Here is a 16,160-nt window from a genome sequence, read left to right on the forward strand (position 1 = left end):
TTGGATCCTCTACATTCCTCCTATAAGTGAGACCATCTGATATTTTTCTTCTTCTTTCTGGTTTATTTTGCTGAGCATGATCCCTTCCAGTTCCGTCCATGTTGCTGCAAATTGCATGAGTTTATCTTTTTTGATTGCTGAGTAATATTCCATTGTGTATATGTACCACATCTTCTTGATCCAGTCATCTATTTTTGGGCATTTGGGTTGTTTCCATAGCTTACCTGTTGTAAATAGTGCTGCAGTAAACATAGGGGCACAGGTGTCCTTTTGATTTAATGTTTTTTTGTCCTTTGGCTAGATACCTAGAAGCGGAATTGTTGGATCATATGGAAGCTCCATCTTTAGCAAATTGAGGAATCTCCACACAGCTTGTAATAGTGGTTGCAACAGTTTGCACTCCCACCAGCAGTGTAGTAGAGTTCCTTTCTCTCCACATTCTCATTGGGTAACAGTTTTTATAGCAACAATTTATAATGTGATTTTTCCATGGTGCATACTTCACATTTATTATAGTTTATTTGCATAAAATTGTTTAAGTTGGGATTTATCATTCCATTTTACAGGTGGGAAAGTTGAGTGTCAAACTATTAAGTAACTTGCTCAAGATTACTAAACTTCATCTCAGTGTAGGGGTTGACTTGAAGATCGCAATCCATGTGGACTGCATCCATACCTACACATGATATGTGTATGCTGGGCAAAAGCATGTCTCCTTGTGAAACTGACCAGCAGATTTTAAAATCAGTGGTCAATTTGAAAATGAGTTATTTTGATTCTACGCGTTCACCACCTACATTCTTGTATGCTGGCCTTTCATTGCAGTCACTTCCAGACTGTTGCTAATGTAGTAGTAAAAGCATAAAGCACAAGTGTCCACAGGCATGCCTGCCCACCCCCAATACCAACATATTCTTTTTTCTTTGGGTTCTTACATCCATGAAATCATAGTTGGCATTCACTGAAGGAAATCTCAAGGTCTTAAGGAGGAGCCCCAGGCAAGACAGTGCTGGAGTTTTAAAACCACATAAGATGGTGTTTCCAGGGCCACTATGTTGGAATGGGAGTTGTGTCTTGCCGGAGGCTGCCTGGATCAAGGGGTAAATGTGTCCAGAAATTCAGCCTGTGCTGCTCTTTACAAGCTTTGGTCACTGGTACTGGTTTCTTTGACTTTGATGAAGGTGTACATTTGTCTATTTCTCACACAAGTCATCAAATGGCCTATGGATTCCTGAGTTCACATGCCTTCAAAGAGTTTACAATTAAATAAGGGCAAAGCCAAGAACACACCCAACAGAACATCTTACAAATGGATTGATTATCCTTAGAAAGGACAACAAGGGCCATGGGCACAATAAATGCCATCAGATAGGGGGATGAAGAACATCTTCATGAAACTGAAGGACATGAGAAGGCACTGAGGAAATGAACAGATTCAGGGTCCTTAGAGAGGAAGGAAGGCAGTTCAAGGCAGGTCATAGCAGGAGCAAAGGCATAGGCTTGAGGCCCTGGGGGTACCCTCTTGGACAGGAAAAGCACATGTTCAAAAGTGGTGAGAGGGAGATTGAAGGGCAGGTAGGATGCATTGAGATTGTTCTTTTTTTTTTAAGATTTATTTATTTATTTATACAAGCACTGGGTACAGTCAGAAGCGCGGGAGGGCGAGAGAATTCACCAGAGCCAGAGTGGGGAACAGAACAGGCAGACTGATGAAATGCACTGCTGAGGGGAGCAGTGGGCCAGACAGGAGAGGTCAGTCGAGCCATGTGGGACCCTTGCCGGCGGCCGGGGATCGAACCGGCACTGCAGAGAATGCGGGCATCTTCGCAACCCAGCGCTCAAACGCTGCGCCACTGGGGAGGCCTGAGATGAGATTGTTCTTAACATTGGGGTCAGCAGAGACAGACCTGTTTCCTTGAGTCAGGGTGACACAAGTGCTGTGCTTTAGGAGGGATTGTGTGACTCGAGATGCTGGGCAGCTGCGGGGAAGAGGTAAGAGAAGGAGTCTAACTTGGTGACGCACCACAATTTTCCAGGAGGTGATGGCAGCTTGAGCCAGTGAGATAGGAAAGTAAATGGAAAGAAGGATGGTAGATGGCAGAACAGCAAAGGAGATAGCATGTGTGCGTAGGGAAGCTGGAATAAGAAATAATTTCCCTCTGCGTAAGAGCCATTGTGGTGGCTAGGAAGCGTTCCATGTCCCCTCCTGATCCCCCATATCTCTCTGCCCTTACCTCATTGTTCTCCAGCCACACAGGCTCAGTGCTCTTCTTTGAATACACTAGTACTCTCCACCTCACGCTGCCTGAGCTGTGCCTTGTGACTGACTCATTCTTCCCCCAACGGTTTCACTCACTACTTGCACATCTTCAAGGAGAAATATTCATGGGCCTCCCACATGGAAACCAACACTTTCCCAAGGCCTGCCACTCCTTATACTTCCTTTCTGTTCTGTGTCTTTTTTCACTAAGCTCCTCCCACATACATATGTCCATGTATATTGTCTATCCCTCTCCACTTCTTTTTTTTTAAAGATTTATTTATTCATTTATACAAGCACTGGGTAAAATCAGAAGTGTGGGAGGGTGAGAGAATTCACCAGAGCCAGAGCGGGAAGCAGAACAGGCAGACTGACGAAGTACACTGCTGAGGGGAGCAGCAGGGGCGGCAGGAGAGGTCTGTCGTGCCATGTGGGGCCCTCGCCTGGCGCTGGGGTAAAGAACCGGTGCTACAGAGGCTGTGGGCAGCTTCGCAGCCCAACGCTCAACCACTGCGCCACCAGGGAGGCCCTATCTCACTCCACTTCTTTGCAAGTTCTGTGAGGAAAGAGATATTGTTTTGTTCACTGCTGTATCCCTAATGACCAGCACAGAACAAATGATCGATAAATATTATTTGAATATCATGATATCACGACTTTAAGAGTTTTTGCTTCATCAAAGCCAGAGAATTCCTGGTACAAAATGTCTAGGGAGTTTTTTAATATTATATTGATTCATGATTAGGCAGGACAGGCCAACAAAGGAAATGCCATAGCGAGTAATTTGGTCTTCTGGAGACCGTTTCAAGCCTGAGAATCTACCCACCTAAGTACTATGCTTTGTGTGTGTGGTTTCCAGGCAAGAACGTGTTCTCGAAGAACACATGCAGTTAATGCATGGACCCCAGAGTCAGAGTCCTGAGGTCCAAATCCTGGCTGTGTTGCCTCTGGTGTCTCTGTACCTCTCTGATCCTCCTGTGTCTTGTTTTTAAGTGTTTCACTTCTCCTTGGTTGTAAATCTAACTTCCCAAAGTTAAGGCTCCAGGGATTACTTGATATCTTAACAGTTAAAGAGCATAGGCTTTATGGAAACTATGCTAGTGATAGCCTTTTTTGTATATCTGGCTTGAGGTTTCTGGATATATAAATTTATAGATGATTTATTAAATTTAAGTTTTCCTTAACTAGAATAATATAACCCAAACATACATCTGAACATGATAGACCTTTCCTTTGGCCATGAGACATAAGTGACTTTTAAAAAATCATGCCCACAGCATTTTAAAAGTAAATGTGAATGTCGTGTGTGCAATATTTTACAACTATGCAGCTCAGCATGGTAGCCACCATTTTCATGAAGCAATTTACATTTAAATTAGTGGTATTAACCAAAATTTAAAATTCTGTTATTTACTAAATCATTTTAGTCTCACTTCAAATGCTCAGTAGCAACAGGTGACCAGTGGTTACTACGTTGGATAATGTGGCTACAGACATCTTCATCATCATAGAAATTGGCAATTAACTCTTCTAAAAATTGTATAAATTCATCAATGCAATTATCTTTTGAAAGAAATAACCAGCGTTCTACATAGCTAATGCCATTTTCCAGGTATATTCCAAATGCCTGGAACTTACCAACATTTTTGTCAAGTCCAAAAATTGCCCCTTAGCCCACTTCCTTTTTCTCACTGCCATGCTTTAGCACTATCATCTTACTAACCATTTTGTTTCTTTCTGAATCAGTGGGTTAGAACATCTCCTGACACTCAACCTACATGGGATTCTTGTAGCTGCTCCATCTATCCTGAGAATAAAACGAGGGCATAGATTTCAGAGACCCTCTAATGTCTGAGAATCATAGTATTTGAGAATTTGAAGCATCTTTAGAAGGAATATAAAGGCAATTCTATTCTCTGCACTTCCCAGCTTGAGCGAACAGACAATTTTCATTGCTCCTATCAATTACTGCTTAACCTCTTCCTGTCTGAAATAGCTCAGGCACTGTGCCAGGGAGAATCCTGCCAAGGTAAATATTTAGGAAACTGAGACTCATAGAGGTTAAGTAACTAAATGAAAAGTCTACTTAACGGTGGTGTTAGAATTCACTTTCAGATTCATCAGACTCAAAAGCTTGCATTTCTCGCAGATCACCAGGCTGCTGCCCATGGATTATAAGTCACGAATACATCCTACACAGTGACCTTCAAAGCCACACTCAGTCATCCCTGCCCCCAGCTCCCCTGCAGCAGGTCACCGATCAAAGTAAAGGAATGAGAAGTGTTGGATTAATAATATTTCCCAGGGTGGAGACTATTTGGACATTTTAAGAAGCTGTAGGAACTCTCTTGTAGGTTATCCTAAAGGTCACTGACTCATTGCCAACACAATCATTTCTTGGAAGTCATTTGTGTCCTAACACACACAGGCCTTACTATTCAGAAAGCCTCTCAGCTGTACTTATTGAAGTGTGCAATGAGGACATTCTCTAACTTAGATAATCTTTTGTGAGATTTAAATATGACTTTTGTGCATATAAATATTTTTAAAAAGACCATTGCCTTCGGAGAGTAGTTATATAATGAAGAGGAAAGGCAAACTGATACAACATGATTGGTAGTCATTAAAAAGTCAACACTCTCCCTTCATTTACTTGTTTGCATTTGAATAAGAAACTTTTATGTGGACAGGGACAAAGAAAAGTAAGCTTGCCTAGATTAAATTATCCTCAGAAGAAAATTTGATTTGAAGAACATTAGCAAACTGCAGTTACTCTGGACTATCTTGCAAGGCTTAGAAATGTTTTTATTATACTGATTTGAAATGTTAAGCAGATTTAACTTGCAGATTCTTTTAAAGATGGACTCTGCTCAAACAGGCCCCATGTGTAATGGTTAGTGCTCTGGACTCTGAATGTATTCTGTCATTGTCACACCAATCCTTACTAACACTTAGCATTGTAATCCAAATATCTAGTAGCAGGACATAGGGGCAAAGGGCTGCTGCTGGTGGTGACCATCAGAAAGGGCTGAGTGTGGCAAATCACTCAGGCCTTACAGTGAACTGACCATGAGTATGGAATCTTACCAGATATATGCTGTCCAGGCCAGATGAAGGCAGACTTGAAAAACCACTGTTCTCTAACCTTATCTTATTTTGTGCCAGATCTAAACATCCAAGGGACCTGTCGAAAGTCCTAAAGGAACATTCCAAGATGTACAATTTTCACCAACATCCCCCTTTTGCTCTGAGTCAACCATGGGCACATAGGGTTAGGGGGCTCAGAATCAGTCATCTTTCTGTGGTGACATAAAAAAGACAACCCAAAGCCAGCTCCAGAGATGTCCTGATGTTATTTATAAGTGGAAAGCCTTCTCCTTAACCCCCTCACCCCCCGAGCCCCTCATCATCTGGTTGGCTTGAATCTGAGAGTAGTGAGTCTCCTGGCCGATGGGTGACTCACAGTGTCATTTAAGTTTGTCAGTCAATGGAAACCAGAGCTCCAAAGTCTCTCTCCAGGACTCTCCCTGGGGAGCCTATTAGGGAGAAGGCAGCCTTGCCAGATGTCTCAGTTCAGCTGGCCTAACTGGCATATACAGGGGCGTCTGCTTCTACTCAGGGACTGGCACAAGGAGAAGGTCCTGGAAGGGTGCTCTAGAAGGTTCACTTTTTTCTTATCATCAGCTAGTAAGAAAGTGACAGGGAAACCAAGGAGCACCTTGAAACATGAACAGGTAAAAAGGCATTTAACTTTCCTATTTCAATTGGATTTGGATTCACTCTGGTTCTAGAGGGCTGAACATCATGTAGCAGAAAGCATGTTATTGTTAGGAATGGAAAAGTTGGATCCCTATCCTAACCTGTACTTAGTTACTAAGCCTAACATTTTCAATAACTTCTCAGACACTCAGATTCCTCATCTGTGAAATGGAACAAAACGAACAAAATCTGTTCTTGCTCTACCTCGCCGATGGGTGGCAGTAAAGCAGATATCAGCACTTTGCAAATCATAAAGAAAATGTCAGCGAATAGGGCCCTCCCTGGTGGAGCAAGGGATTAAGTTCCAGTACTATGAAGCTATAGACAGTCACCGCAGCATGAGTTCAATCCCCGGCCAGGGAAGTGACCCATGCGATGCAGTAGATCTCACCTGTCTCGCCTGCTGCTCTAGCCATCTGTCTGTTCTGCTCCCCACTCTGTCTCTGGTGAATCCTCTCACCCCTTACCCCCTGCACCTCTGGACTGTACCCCAGTTCTTGTATGCATAAATAAATAAATCTTTTTTAAAAATAAAATGTCAACTAATATACCTTTAACCTCCAAGTATTTAAGTAACAAAGCTTTCTCCCAAGATTCACTACTACTTCCAAATCTCCATCCTATAGGTCTTCCCAAAATGCTCATAGTGTGCAGAGATCACCTCCAGCCCTTCAGGCAGCTGGTGGGCCTGACATGGGAGAAGTCTCCTGTAGTGTGCTAAATACTGCTATATATGAAGTGTCCAACTAATTATCTATCTGGCCCTCCAATGGATTTTTTTTTTTTAAATGTTGACTCTATTTGCTTTTTTTCCCTTAAGATTTATTTATTTATTTATACAAGCATTGGGTACAGTCAGAAGTGCGGGAGGGTGAGAGAATTCACCAGAGCCAGAGGGGAGAGCAGAGAAGACAGACTGATGAAGTACACTGCTGAGGGGAGCAGCGGGCTGCAGGAGAGGTCTGCTCGCCATGTGGGACCCTCAGCCGGTGGCCAGGATTGAACCGGCACTGCAGAGGCTGCGGGCAGCTTCGCAACCCAGCGCTCAACCACTGCGCCACTGTGGCCCTCCAATGGATTTTATCAAAAAATAAATATATGCTCTTTCTTCCAAAACTTGCTCCTTGGGGCTTCCCTTTGCGGTCAGTGTTGATTATGTTTATGATGTGCAGGGTTGGACATTTCTCTCTATCTCTCCCCCATCTCTTCCCCACCCTATGAACCACCATTTTTCCTCCTTACATCTTGACATCTCACAAAAACCTCGCTTGAATCTAAGTCTTCTCATGTGGCCTTAAGGAACTTTCTTTACCAGACTGACACTAAGTGTCCTTATCTATGAAACAAGAATGTAGAATGTAGAGAATGTAGAAACCCTGTTGTAAGGGTTTAAAAAGATGTGTTCAAAACAGGGAAGGAAAGAGCGCTAGGGACTATGGTGATGGTGCACGGGGGAATTGGTGGAGGGAATTTTATGGGGGTTACAACTGAGAGGAAAAAGCAAATATTGTACAAAAATGAACAATGATGTAAAAAAAAAAAAAAGAGAGAGATGTGTTTGCCCTGCATGGGATAAGCTAGCTTAGCTTTACCGTCTAGCTAAACTGCATGCCTCACAGATATGAGATGATCCAGCCTTTCCCCACTCCAACCTCCATATTTTCAACCCTCTTCTTCCCTTTGCCTGAATTCTCTCCATCTGCCTCTCAAGATCCTATGTCCCCTGCATGGATCATTCTTCAAGTGGCGGTGAAGAGTGATACGTATTTCCTGTGACCCATAAATGATTCCCGTACTTTATTTCTACAACCCAGGAGTCACTTAACATCACTACTGTGTACTCTGCCTTTGTATATATCATCTCTTCTCAGGAACTTCCATGTTTATCTTCCTTACACATACTATTTACTTAATAAATAGTTTTTAAGTGACTGAAAGGAACAATCAATCAATGAACTATGATGTCTGGACCTACCACAAGCAAATAGAAAGCAATTTGGAAGTGATAGAATGATTTAAACAAAGAAGGCACTGAAGACACTTCACATTTTGTGTGCTGATTTTTTAATGAACATCTTATAATCTTACAAAATAACTGGCTGTAGCTGTTTTACATTACAATACAGTAGATCAGCTCCTTTCACTGTGTTCCCTATTGAGCCATCCCCTTGGGGTGCTAATGGTGATCTCACAGAGCAGAGGAAGTGCCAAGTCCAATGCCTCATGATGGTAGGAAGGCAAGGAGGAATCAAGGATAACTCTTTACTGTCATGTACAGGTTTGCCAGCTGTCCATTCTCCTCACTCTTCGGGTCCATCTGGTTGAGGGGTCACATGAATTATCAAAGTCTACTAGCCCGGGGCAATCTGGTACCTGATGATTTAGTTACTGAGGAAAAGGAACCAGAGAGTGATTTTCTTTTTTAAAGATTTATTTATTTATTTACACAAGCACTGGGTACAGTCAGAAGCGCGGGAGGGTGAGAGAATTCACCAGAGCCAGAGCGGGGAGCAGAGCAGGCAGAAGGACCGAAGTACACTGCTGAGGGGAGCAGTGGGCGGCAGGAGAGGTCTGCGCGCCATGTGGGACCCTCCTCCGGTGGCCGGGGAGCAGCCGGGGATCGAACCAGCGCTGCAGAGGCCGGGGGCAGCTTCGCAACCCAGTGCTCAACTGCTGCGCCACCGGGGAGGCCCCAGAGAGTGATTTTGAAGCAAAGAAACAGACCAAAGTGCTTCTGGGAGAGGCTTCTGTGACCATATGCGTGAGAATCAGCAGTGCGTGCAGGCCACCATATTGAGCGAGTGTGAGTTGATATCCCCTGGGCATCTGTGACCGTGGCATCTCAGTCCTGTAACTTTATCAGCGACCCAAGGAACTCATAGCACAAGGTTCAGGGACAAGGGCTGGAAGAACCTGCCATCTTGGAATGACCAGAACTGACTACTGACTACGGCTGTGCAGTGTCTAGCCCCAGGGGCTTTCCAACTATCACAGGAGCCATCTTCCTTCCCATGGCTGTGGTGAAATGCAATATTGCCAACAGATAATAAATATTTTAAAATGAAATATGAAAAGCAAATGTTCTCGCTGTCACTCCTTTGGCTAGTTTGAGCACAGACCCATACTGGCATGAACCACGGGGTCCACGCTTTTTTGGGGACCGGGCCTCCGATGAAGCAATGCACAGGATGACTATTCTACTGCCTCAGTCTTGGATAGGACAGGACTCCCCTACTAGGAGCTGGACTAGCTTCCAGGAACTTGTTTACCCTGCCCCAGAAAATAATTTTACATCTTTTTTAAATGGATGCTCTACATTTTCCCAATATCCTTTCCATATTGAAGCCTATCAGAAATGCCAGAAATAATTATTCTCTTCTTGGGAGCACTAAATGTGAACCCAGACAGTGAATTATATCTAAGTTATTATTTCCCTTATCGCTAGAAATATAGAGGACAAGAGTGTTTGGGATGAGCAAACTCTGCTCTTTGCTGCCTCCACCAAGTTTTGCCCACCTCGTTTCTTATTGCCACAGATAAATATGTATATATACACTTTTCCTTTTTAACCACTTTCAAAACATTGTTCTTTCCTACATGAAGCCTGGTTCAAGATACTGGTGGGTGATATTTCATCTTCCCATTTACAATGTCATTGGTTTAGTGTTGCTGGGAAGAGAAGGAATGTGTGCCCAGATTCGAAGAGCAGATGATTCAGGTGATCAGGTTATGCTCTCATTTTTGCCTGCTCTCAACTCCACTGGAGAAGTTTTGAGGAAGGCAAGCATCACAACTCTTCCTGAGGTGACAAAACTGAGGAGTTGAACAAGAAATTAGCTCCTGACTTTCCTTCCACAAGATCTAATCTGGAAATTGACCAAAACACATAATTATAATAGACCCCATGAAGAAAGGGTTAGCCTGGTACTTAAACAGAAGCAGGTTGATGTGGTCATTTCATGTACAGATTGGCTACTGAAGGAGAAAGGGTAAGGACAACAAAGTGGACCCCAAAGAGCTGAAATTCTTCTCTCTGCCCACAGAGTGTCACTCTCGCTCCATGTGTTTCCCTAGCTTGCTTAAATCGAAAACTCTGGATCACAAGTTGGATACATCACACTTAAATAGAATTTACCTCAGATTCTGCATTGTTCAAAGGATTCCCTTTTGTCAGCTTCGGAGACTTGGAACAAGGCTGAGTATCCTCGACTCCTTTCATCCTCCTGCCCTGGGCCTGGACTTACCCCTGACTGCTTCCTTCTCTAAGGCCTTTCTTGGCTTCTCCATGCGGCCTGTTCTTCCATCTCCTCCCACCTTTTCCCGACGTCATTTCCATGACATTTTTCCCCCCAGAAAATCAACAATTGGTCACGTGGCTGGGAATGATGGCCAGGCTTGGGGACTTAGAAGTGAGACCACAAGTCAAGCATGAGGAATGCATGAGTTCCTGCGATTCTGGCAATCAGAAAATGAGCCCTAATCTGAACTTGTTGACTGACCAGCTGGCTGAGAGCCACACTTGGAATAGGCACGTATGGAAGTATAAAAAACTCTGGGTCTTACCAACTGCAACTAAGAGTTCTGAGCAGTGAAGAGAAGATAACATATTCTTTGGGGATGAATATTCAAGAACTGTAGTTTCATTTTCCCAGATGCACCATCAGTGGTCATTCCCAACTTCCCCTTTCTCCTAGTGCTATCATTCTACTCTCCTCAAAAGCCAGCTCCCAGCTCATGAAAAAAGATGACTAGCTCACATGTTATCACCAAGACCTTTATCTAATCTCTCTCTCTTCTCCACTTTCCCCTCAACCTGACAATTCCCCATCAACAGAAAGATGGCAGAAGAACTTGCTTTTCTGTCCCCAAACCTTCAACATTCATTCTGGACATGAACTTCACAGCAGCATATGTGGAACAATGGATAATTTTTAGGCTTAGTAGACAGCAAAAAATATAATATATATATTTATATAATTATGTTTAAATACTTACAAAGAATTAATAACTAACCTCATTGTTACTAAGGGAGACTACACAAAAGGAAGAGAGAGCCAGTTGAAGATAGATGAGCCTCAAAAGATGGCTATCCATTCAAAATGCGTAGCGACAGTGTCCCTGGCAACTTTGCTTCTAGCATTTTGGTATTGGTTCACAAGTTGGCAGGGTGCAGGGAAGGGAATGGATCAATAATTGAGGGGTTGAATAGAATATAAATGGGGGAGGAGGGTCCTCGTCTATCTATCATATTTCTCCTTCCATTTTTAATCAACTTTCACTTTGAATAAACCTTTACCTATGAGTCTTGGGCTATTTGATGCAATAATTGGCACCTATAAACATCCTGTTGTATTTCTCCTAATATCCCATATGCTCTTCTTCCTTCCTTTATTTCATGACCTTTTTTCTTCATTCACCTTTTATTTCTCTGCAAGGAGACCTCTCTCTTACTGCCTCCAGGGCAGTGAAGGAGGGGCTTGATCTCAGAGTTACTGATTTTCTTCAGCCTTGGGATCTCGGCAGGTGCATTCATCCAGGTCACAGTCAGCAGCAAAAGGAATGACCTGGAGAATCAAAGAAAAGTCACAATAACCCATTTGTGTGTCAAGCCTCACACTTTTCAACCAGCTTTTGCTCTTCTCACTTGGTCCCAGAGGAAGAGTGGAATAATGTATTTACTATCACAGAACTGAAATTAACACTCAGTTCTCTCACACACAATGTTGCTTTGGGCAAGGTGACCTTCCTTGTTTCACTTTCTTCATGTGTAAAATGAGGAGGCCAGAAGTAACTGCTCCAGAGGATATTTGTGTAGTTAAAAAAAGAAACTAGATATTTCTAGCTACCTCAACACCTGTTACCACTACTTCTAATATTAACGTTATTGTCTAAAACTACTGCTGTCAATGTTTTTGTTGCTATTATCTTCAAAAATTCCCCATAAGGTGGGTAAAATGAATATTAGCTTTTTCTTTTTATAGAGAAAGTCAAGAGAGGTTGGATGACTTAACTCAGTTTGTACAGAGATGATCATGGAGGTGTGATTTTATTGTGGAGACACACAAGTAAGTAAATATGATCCCTTGTATATTTCTGATCCATCTAATTGGCCAACTGGCATCAAATATCTTTGGAGCACTTTTTTGAAAAAATCATACAACTGCAAATATTTAACCTATTTGATATCTTCTAATTAAATGGAGCTCAGAGCAATAGTGATGAAGGGCATGACAAGAGGCTCTGGATATGGTCCTGGGAGTGCTCCAGGTAGGATGTGGTAGCCATTGACTATATGCCTGCAATATGCTTAGAATATACTTTATTGGATTATTAGCTTAATGATGGAGATTAATAATAACTGGACATCAATTCATTGGCTCTCCTGCTTTCTCAAGGTGAAGGCCATTATTCTCTGCCTACAGAGGCATTTCCTGGACAATGATAAACCAGTGTGAATCTTTTTTTTTAAAGATTTATTTATTTATACAAGAACCGGGGTACAGGCCAGATGTGTGGGAGGGTGAGAGGATTCACCGGAGATAGAGCAGGGAACAGAACAAGCAGACTAACGAAATACACTGCTGAGGGGAGCAGCGGGCGAGACAGGCAAGGTCTGCTGCACCATGTGGGATTCTCGCTGGCTGGCCGGGATCGAACCCATGCTGCAGAGGCTGTGGACAGCTTCACAGCGTGGAGCTCAACCACCTGCGCCACCTGGGAGGTCCCCAGTGTGAATCTTTCAGTAGTAAGAGACATTGCTTTTCTGAAGGTGTTAATAGATGGACAATTTATAAATTGTTTTCAACTAAACTATCCTAAGAAATTACTGCCCTCAGTCCTATTGCTTTAGAAGCTCTGATATTTGCTCATTACATTTCCCTCTTCTTGACTGTTGAATAGAATGAAAGAGCAGGTGAAAGCAGCTGCCTTTATTCCTAGAGTTGCCATCCTCTCCCCACATCTCAGGGGCCCCCACTTACCTTCTTGGAGGAGAGTGTGGATGAGCAGCAGTCTCCTCCATCATAGTGACAATAGGCCCGGTTGTTGATTGTGTCACACCAACCATCTGCTTGGAAAGGCTGTAGGGAGTTTGGGGGTGTCAAAGTCCAGCCTCACTGTGCCTCTCCCTTCCATCCCCACACTAACCTAGCACATGGGACTCAAGAGATTAGGGAGGGCACCCAAGGTACAGGATACGGTGACTTAACCTTCTTAGGAGGTTGAAAAATCTAAAGACTACTGGCACTATGGAGTTATCAGAGTTAATGTGCAGCACCTGCACTGATCCCAGGGTGATAGTTCATTCAAATTCCTTGACCAACATTTTCATCTTGTAATAATTGGTCTGTATAGGTTATAAAAGTGTTTCACACATTTTAACTCTGTTGAGCACAGGCTTAAAAAGTCCCATTTATTCAGTGAGGAAATGGATACATAGAGATGACCAAACTTGCCTGGGACATAGAGCTAAGGGATGTAGCAGAGCTTGAGATTAGAATTCCTGTATCTTGACTTTTTGCTACTTCTCAGATTAAGGACCAGAACCTCTACCTCTTGTCCTGGGACTTGTTCTTAGAGCCCATAGTAGCCCTGGAGTGCTAAAAAGACTTGAACAATGTCTTCTCAGAGTGCAAGGGCTAGGTTTGCAGCAGCTGTGCTGGAACAGAATTAGTGGTGCATGCCTAGCTGCTTCATACACAGCAGCTGGACACAAGATGAGACTAGAGAAAACTAAACCATTTCCATCCACTCCCATTTTCTGCCACAAGTGACCAGGAACCAGGATGGGAAAGGGGCCCAGGCCAAACCAGAGTGAATGGAGTGTTTCACCCCGAAAGGGAATGTATCATAAGAATGGCAACAAGTGGTTAAAAATTAGCTTGCCGGTCCAATGTCTTGTTTTTCTAGCACCACTCCGGAGAAAGTGCCCCACAGCATCTTGGAGGTACAACAGCCAGTCCACCTACTCAGTCACATTAGCTGCTCCCCATCCCGAGTGGGTGCCCAATTGCAAATCCTCAGTAACATCTAGTGTTCAAGCTCCTTAGTCAGTAGACTCCTGAGTTCTGAGCCCATCTTTCAGTTTACACGCTCTAATTCTCTGCCTGCCATCCTCCCTAAATGTCAAATAGAAGGCCCCTATTTCACTGTGTTTTGATGAGAGAGATCACTAACCTAAAAAAATGGCCATTAAATAGTTTTTAGCAATTGAGTTACATCAGAATGAACTCATCCAAGTTATTACTTCAATGTTTTGATTTATTCTATGGGGTCCTGAGGTCACTTGAACTCTGTTCCAGATGTATACCAGTTTGCCAACCACTGAAAAGCTGCTACTTGTGGGGTGGAACCAACAGCTGTCCCCCAGCTGCCTAGAAATGTCAGTTGAAAGCGGGAAGTGAAAATGAATTCTGTTTTTAACACAGGCCTCCCTAGGATAAAAGACAAAAGATTCTGAGACGAGCATGGGACTTTAACACTGGAGTCAGTTGCTCCAGCTCTTGAGAAATTGGAGTAACTATACAACCAGGACTTGGGTCCATTATTACAGCCAAATAATAGGATCCAAACTGCAACTAGCTGTCCCCTGAACACCTTCAGAGGCTGCTGGGTCATCCCAGGGGAACTGGATACATCTCTTGCGATTCCCCCAGAGTTTTTCTTTTTCAAATGTTTGGAGTATATTTTCTTTATCTAACATAGCATCTGTTACTGTTCCTCCAACCCTAACTGACTCACTGACAAAACTGAATCTGTTTTTTCTTTTTCATGTAATTGTCTATAAAAATCCAAAGAGGACCCAAAATACTTTTCCTACATATAACAGCATGGTCTTCGGTATGAGGCATTAAATGGAAATCTGAAGATCTTCTGTTTCAACAAAACAAGTAAAACATTTGAATGGATTAATAGGGGATCCTGGGGAATCTTTCAAGAGCCTTTCCCAAGGATGGCGTCTCATCTCAAGAACATTAGGGAAGATATGTTGAAAAGAGCAGAAATGGTCTAGGTGACCTTCTCTATGTCCCACAGGACTTCTGTTGCTATAACTTGGACATGATTTCTAGAAACTGCTTCTTTTCTGCTCTCAAACTGCCATCTGGGAAGAGAAGGGGATTTATAAAATGGAACAGAAATACAGAGAAAAGGTTGGAAGGACGCAAGTATTTAATTTACCGTATACCTATTAGAATTAATTGCTCCTCCCCCAACCTGCCAAAAACAACCACTCCACCCTAAACAAACAGAGTCTCCTATGGCAACACGAGCCTGGGAAGCCTGACAGCTTGAGTCCAGGGTTACAATGGAAAAAAATAGGAAGGGAAAAATGACTAATTGATCCAATGTTTTGAAAGTATCTGAACACTGGATGTAGATGGGGAAATCTAAATCTCAGTCATTGAAAGGTGTGGACTCGGGACAGCACTGCCCCAGGGGAACTTTCCCAAGGGAGGGTTTGTGACATGGTTTTCCTGCACAATGTGCCCATAGGTGAATTCTTCATTACCCATGCACAGTCCTCATTTATCCCATAACATAAGAAAATGAAGCTTTTGCATTCCCTTAGAAAGCACATTTATATTTTTACCATTATGACAAAAGAAACTTAAAAATTCATGTTTGTGATCTTTTAATAATTTACAGAATACAATGTTTAATACAGAAAATTCTTTATTTTCAATTCCAGGGAGGTTATTTGCATTGAACTATTTACTTTATTGTTAAATGAGCCTTCTCCAACAAACACAGAAGCGCATGCACACACACACACACACACACACATTCATGAATGATTTATCTCTGAGCCAAGAGTCAAGCTTCTCAGAATTATACCTAAAGTGAATAACCTAAATCTCAGATAGTCTGGATTGCTCCTCTTGTGACTTATGAGCTTAATCATACCTATCTGAGTTGTTATTGCAAGGTTTTCCTTGCCAGCGAGCTGTGTTCCAGGCAGATGAGGTGGCCACATAAATGGCTGTCTATGATGAAATACAAAGAGGAATGGCTGTGCTACTTGGGGTCCAACTATCTAACCTACGAAGTATATCAGAAGTAAATGTCATTTCTCCTTTATGCTATAGATCTGGCTATGTTTTCTATTTGAGGCTGTTCTGGGGAGTCAGCCATAGAGATGATG

The 16,160-nt window shown here is 42.8% G+C and overlaps 1 protein-coding gene across 2 annotated transcripts in view; it reads right to left on the reverse strand.

The window, feature by feature from the left end:
• Positions 1-8,670: 8,670 nt before the first annotated feature.
• Positions 8,671-16,160, reverse strand: part of PAPPA2 (pappalysin 2) — a 461,662-nt gene continuing 454,172 nt past the window's right edge. For both annotated transcript variants that reach the window (XM_054693452.1, XM_037506421.2), the window contains 2 exons: positions 13,000-13,098; positions 8,671-11,583 (listed from right to left, as the gene is read on the reverse strand). In XM_054693452.1, coding sequence (XP_054549427.1) covers positions 11,509-11,583; positions 13,000-13,098 — 174 coding nt within the window. In that variant the 3' untranslated portion in view covers positions 8,671-11,508. The remainder of the gene's footprint in view (positions 11,584-12,999; positions 13,099-16,160) is intronic.

The sequence above is a fragment of the Talpa occidentalis genome, unplaced genomic scaffold, assembly GCF_014898055.3.
Source record: "Talpa occidentalis isolate TD23 unplaced genomic scaffold, MPIMG_talOcc4v2.1 talOcc4.12, whole genome shotgun sequence".
NCBI lineage: Eukaryota > Metazoa > Chordata > Mammalia > Eulipotyphla > Talpidae > Talpa > Talpa occidentalis.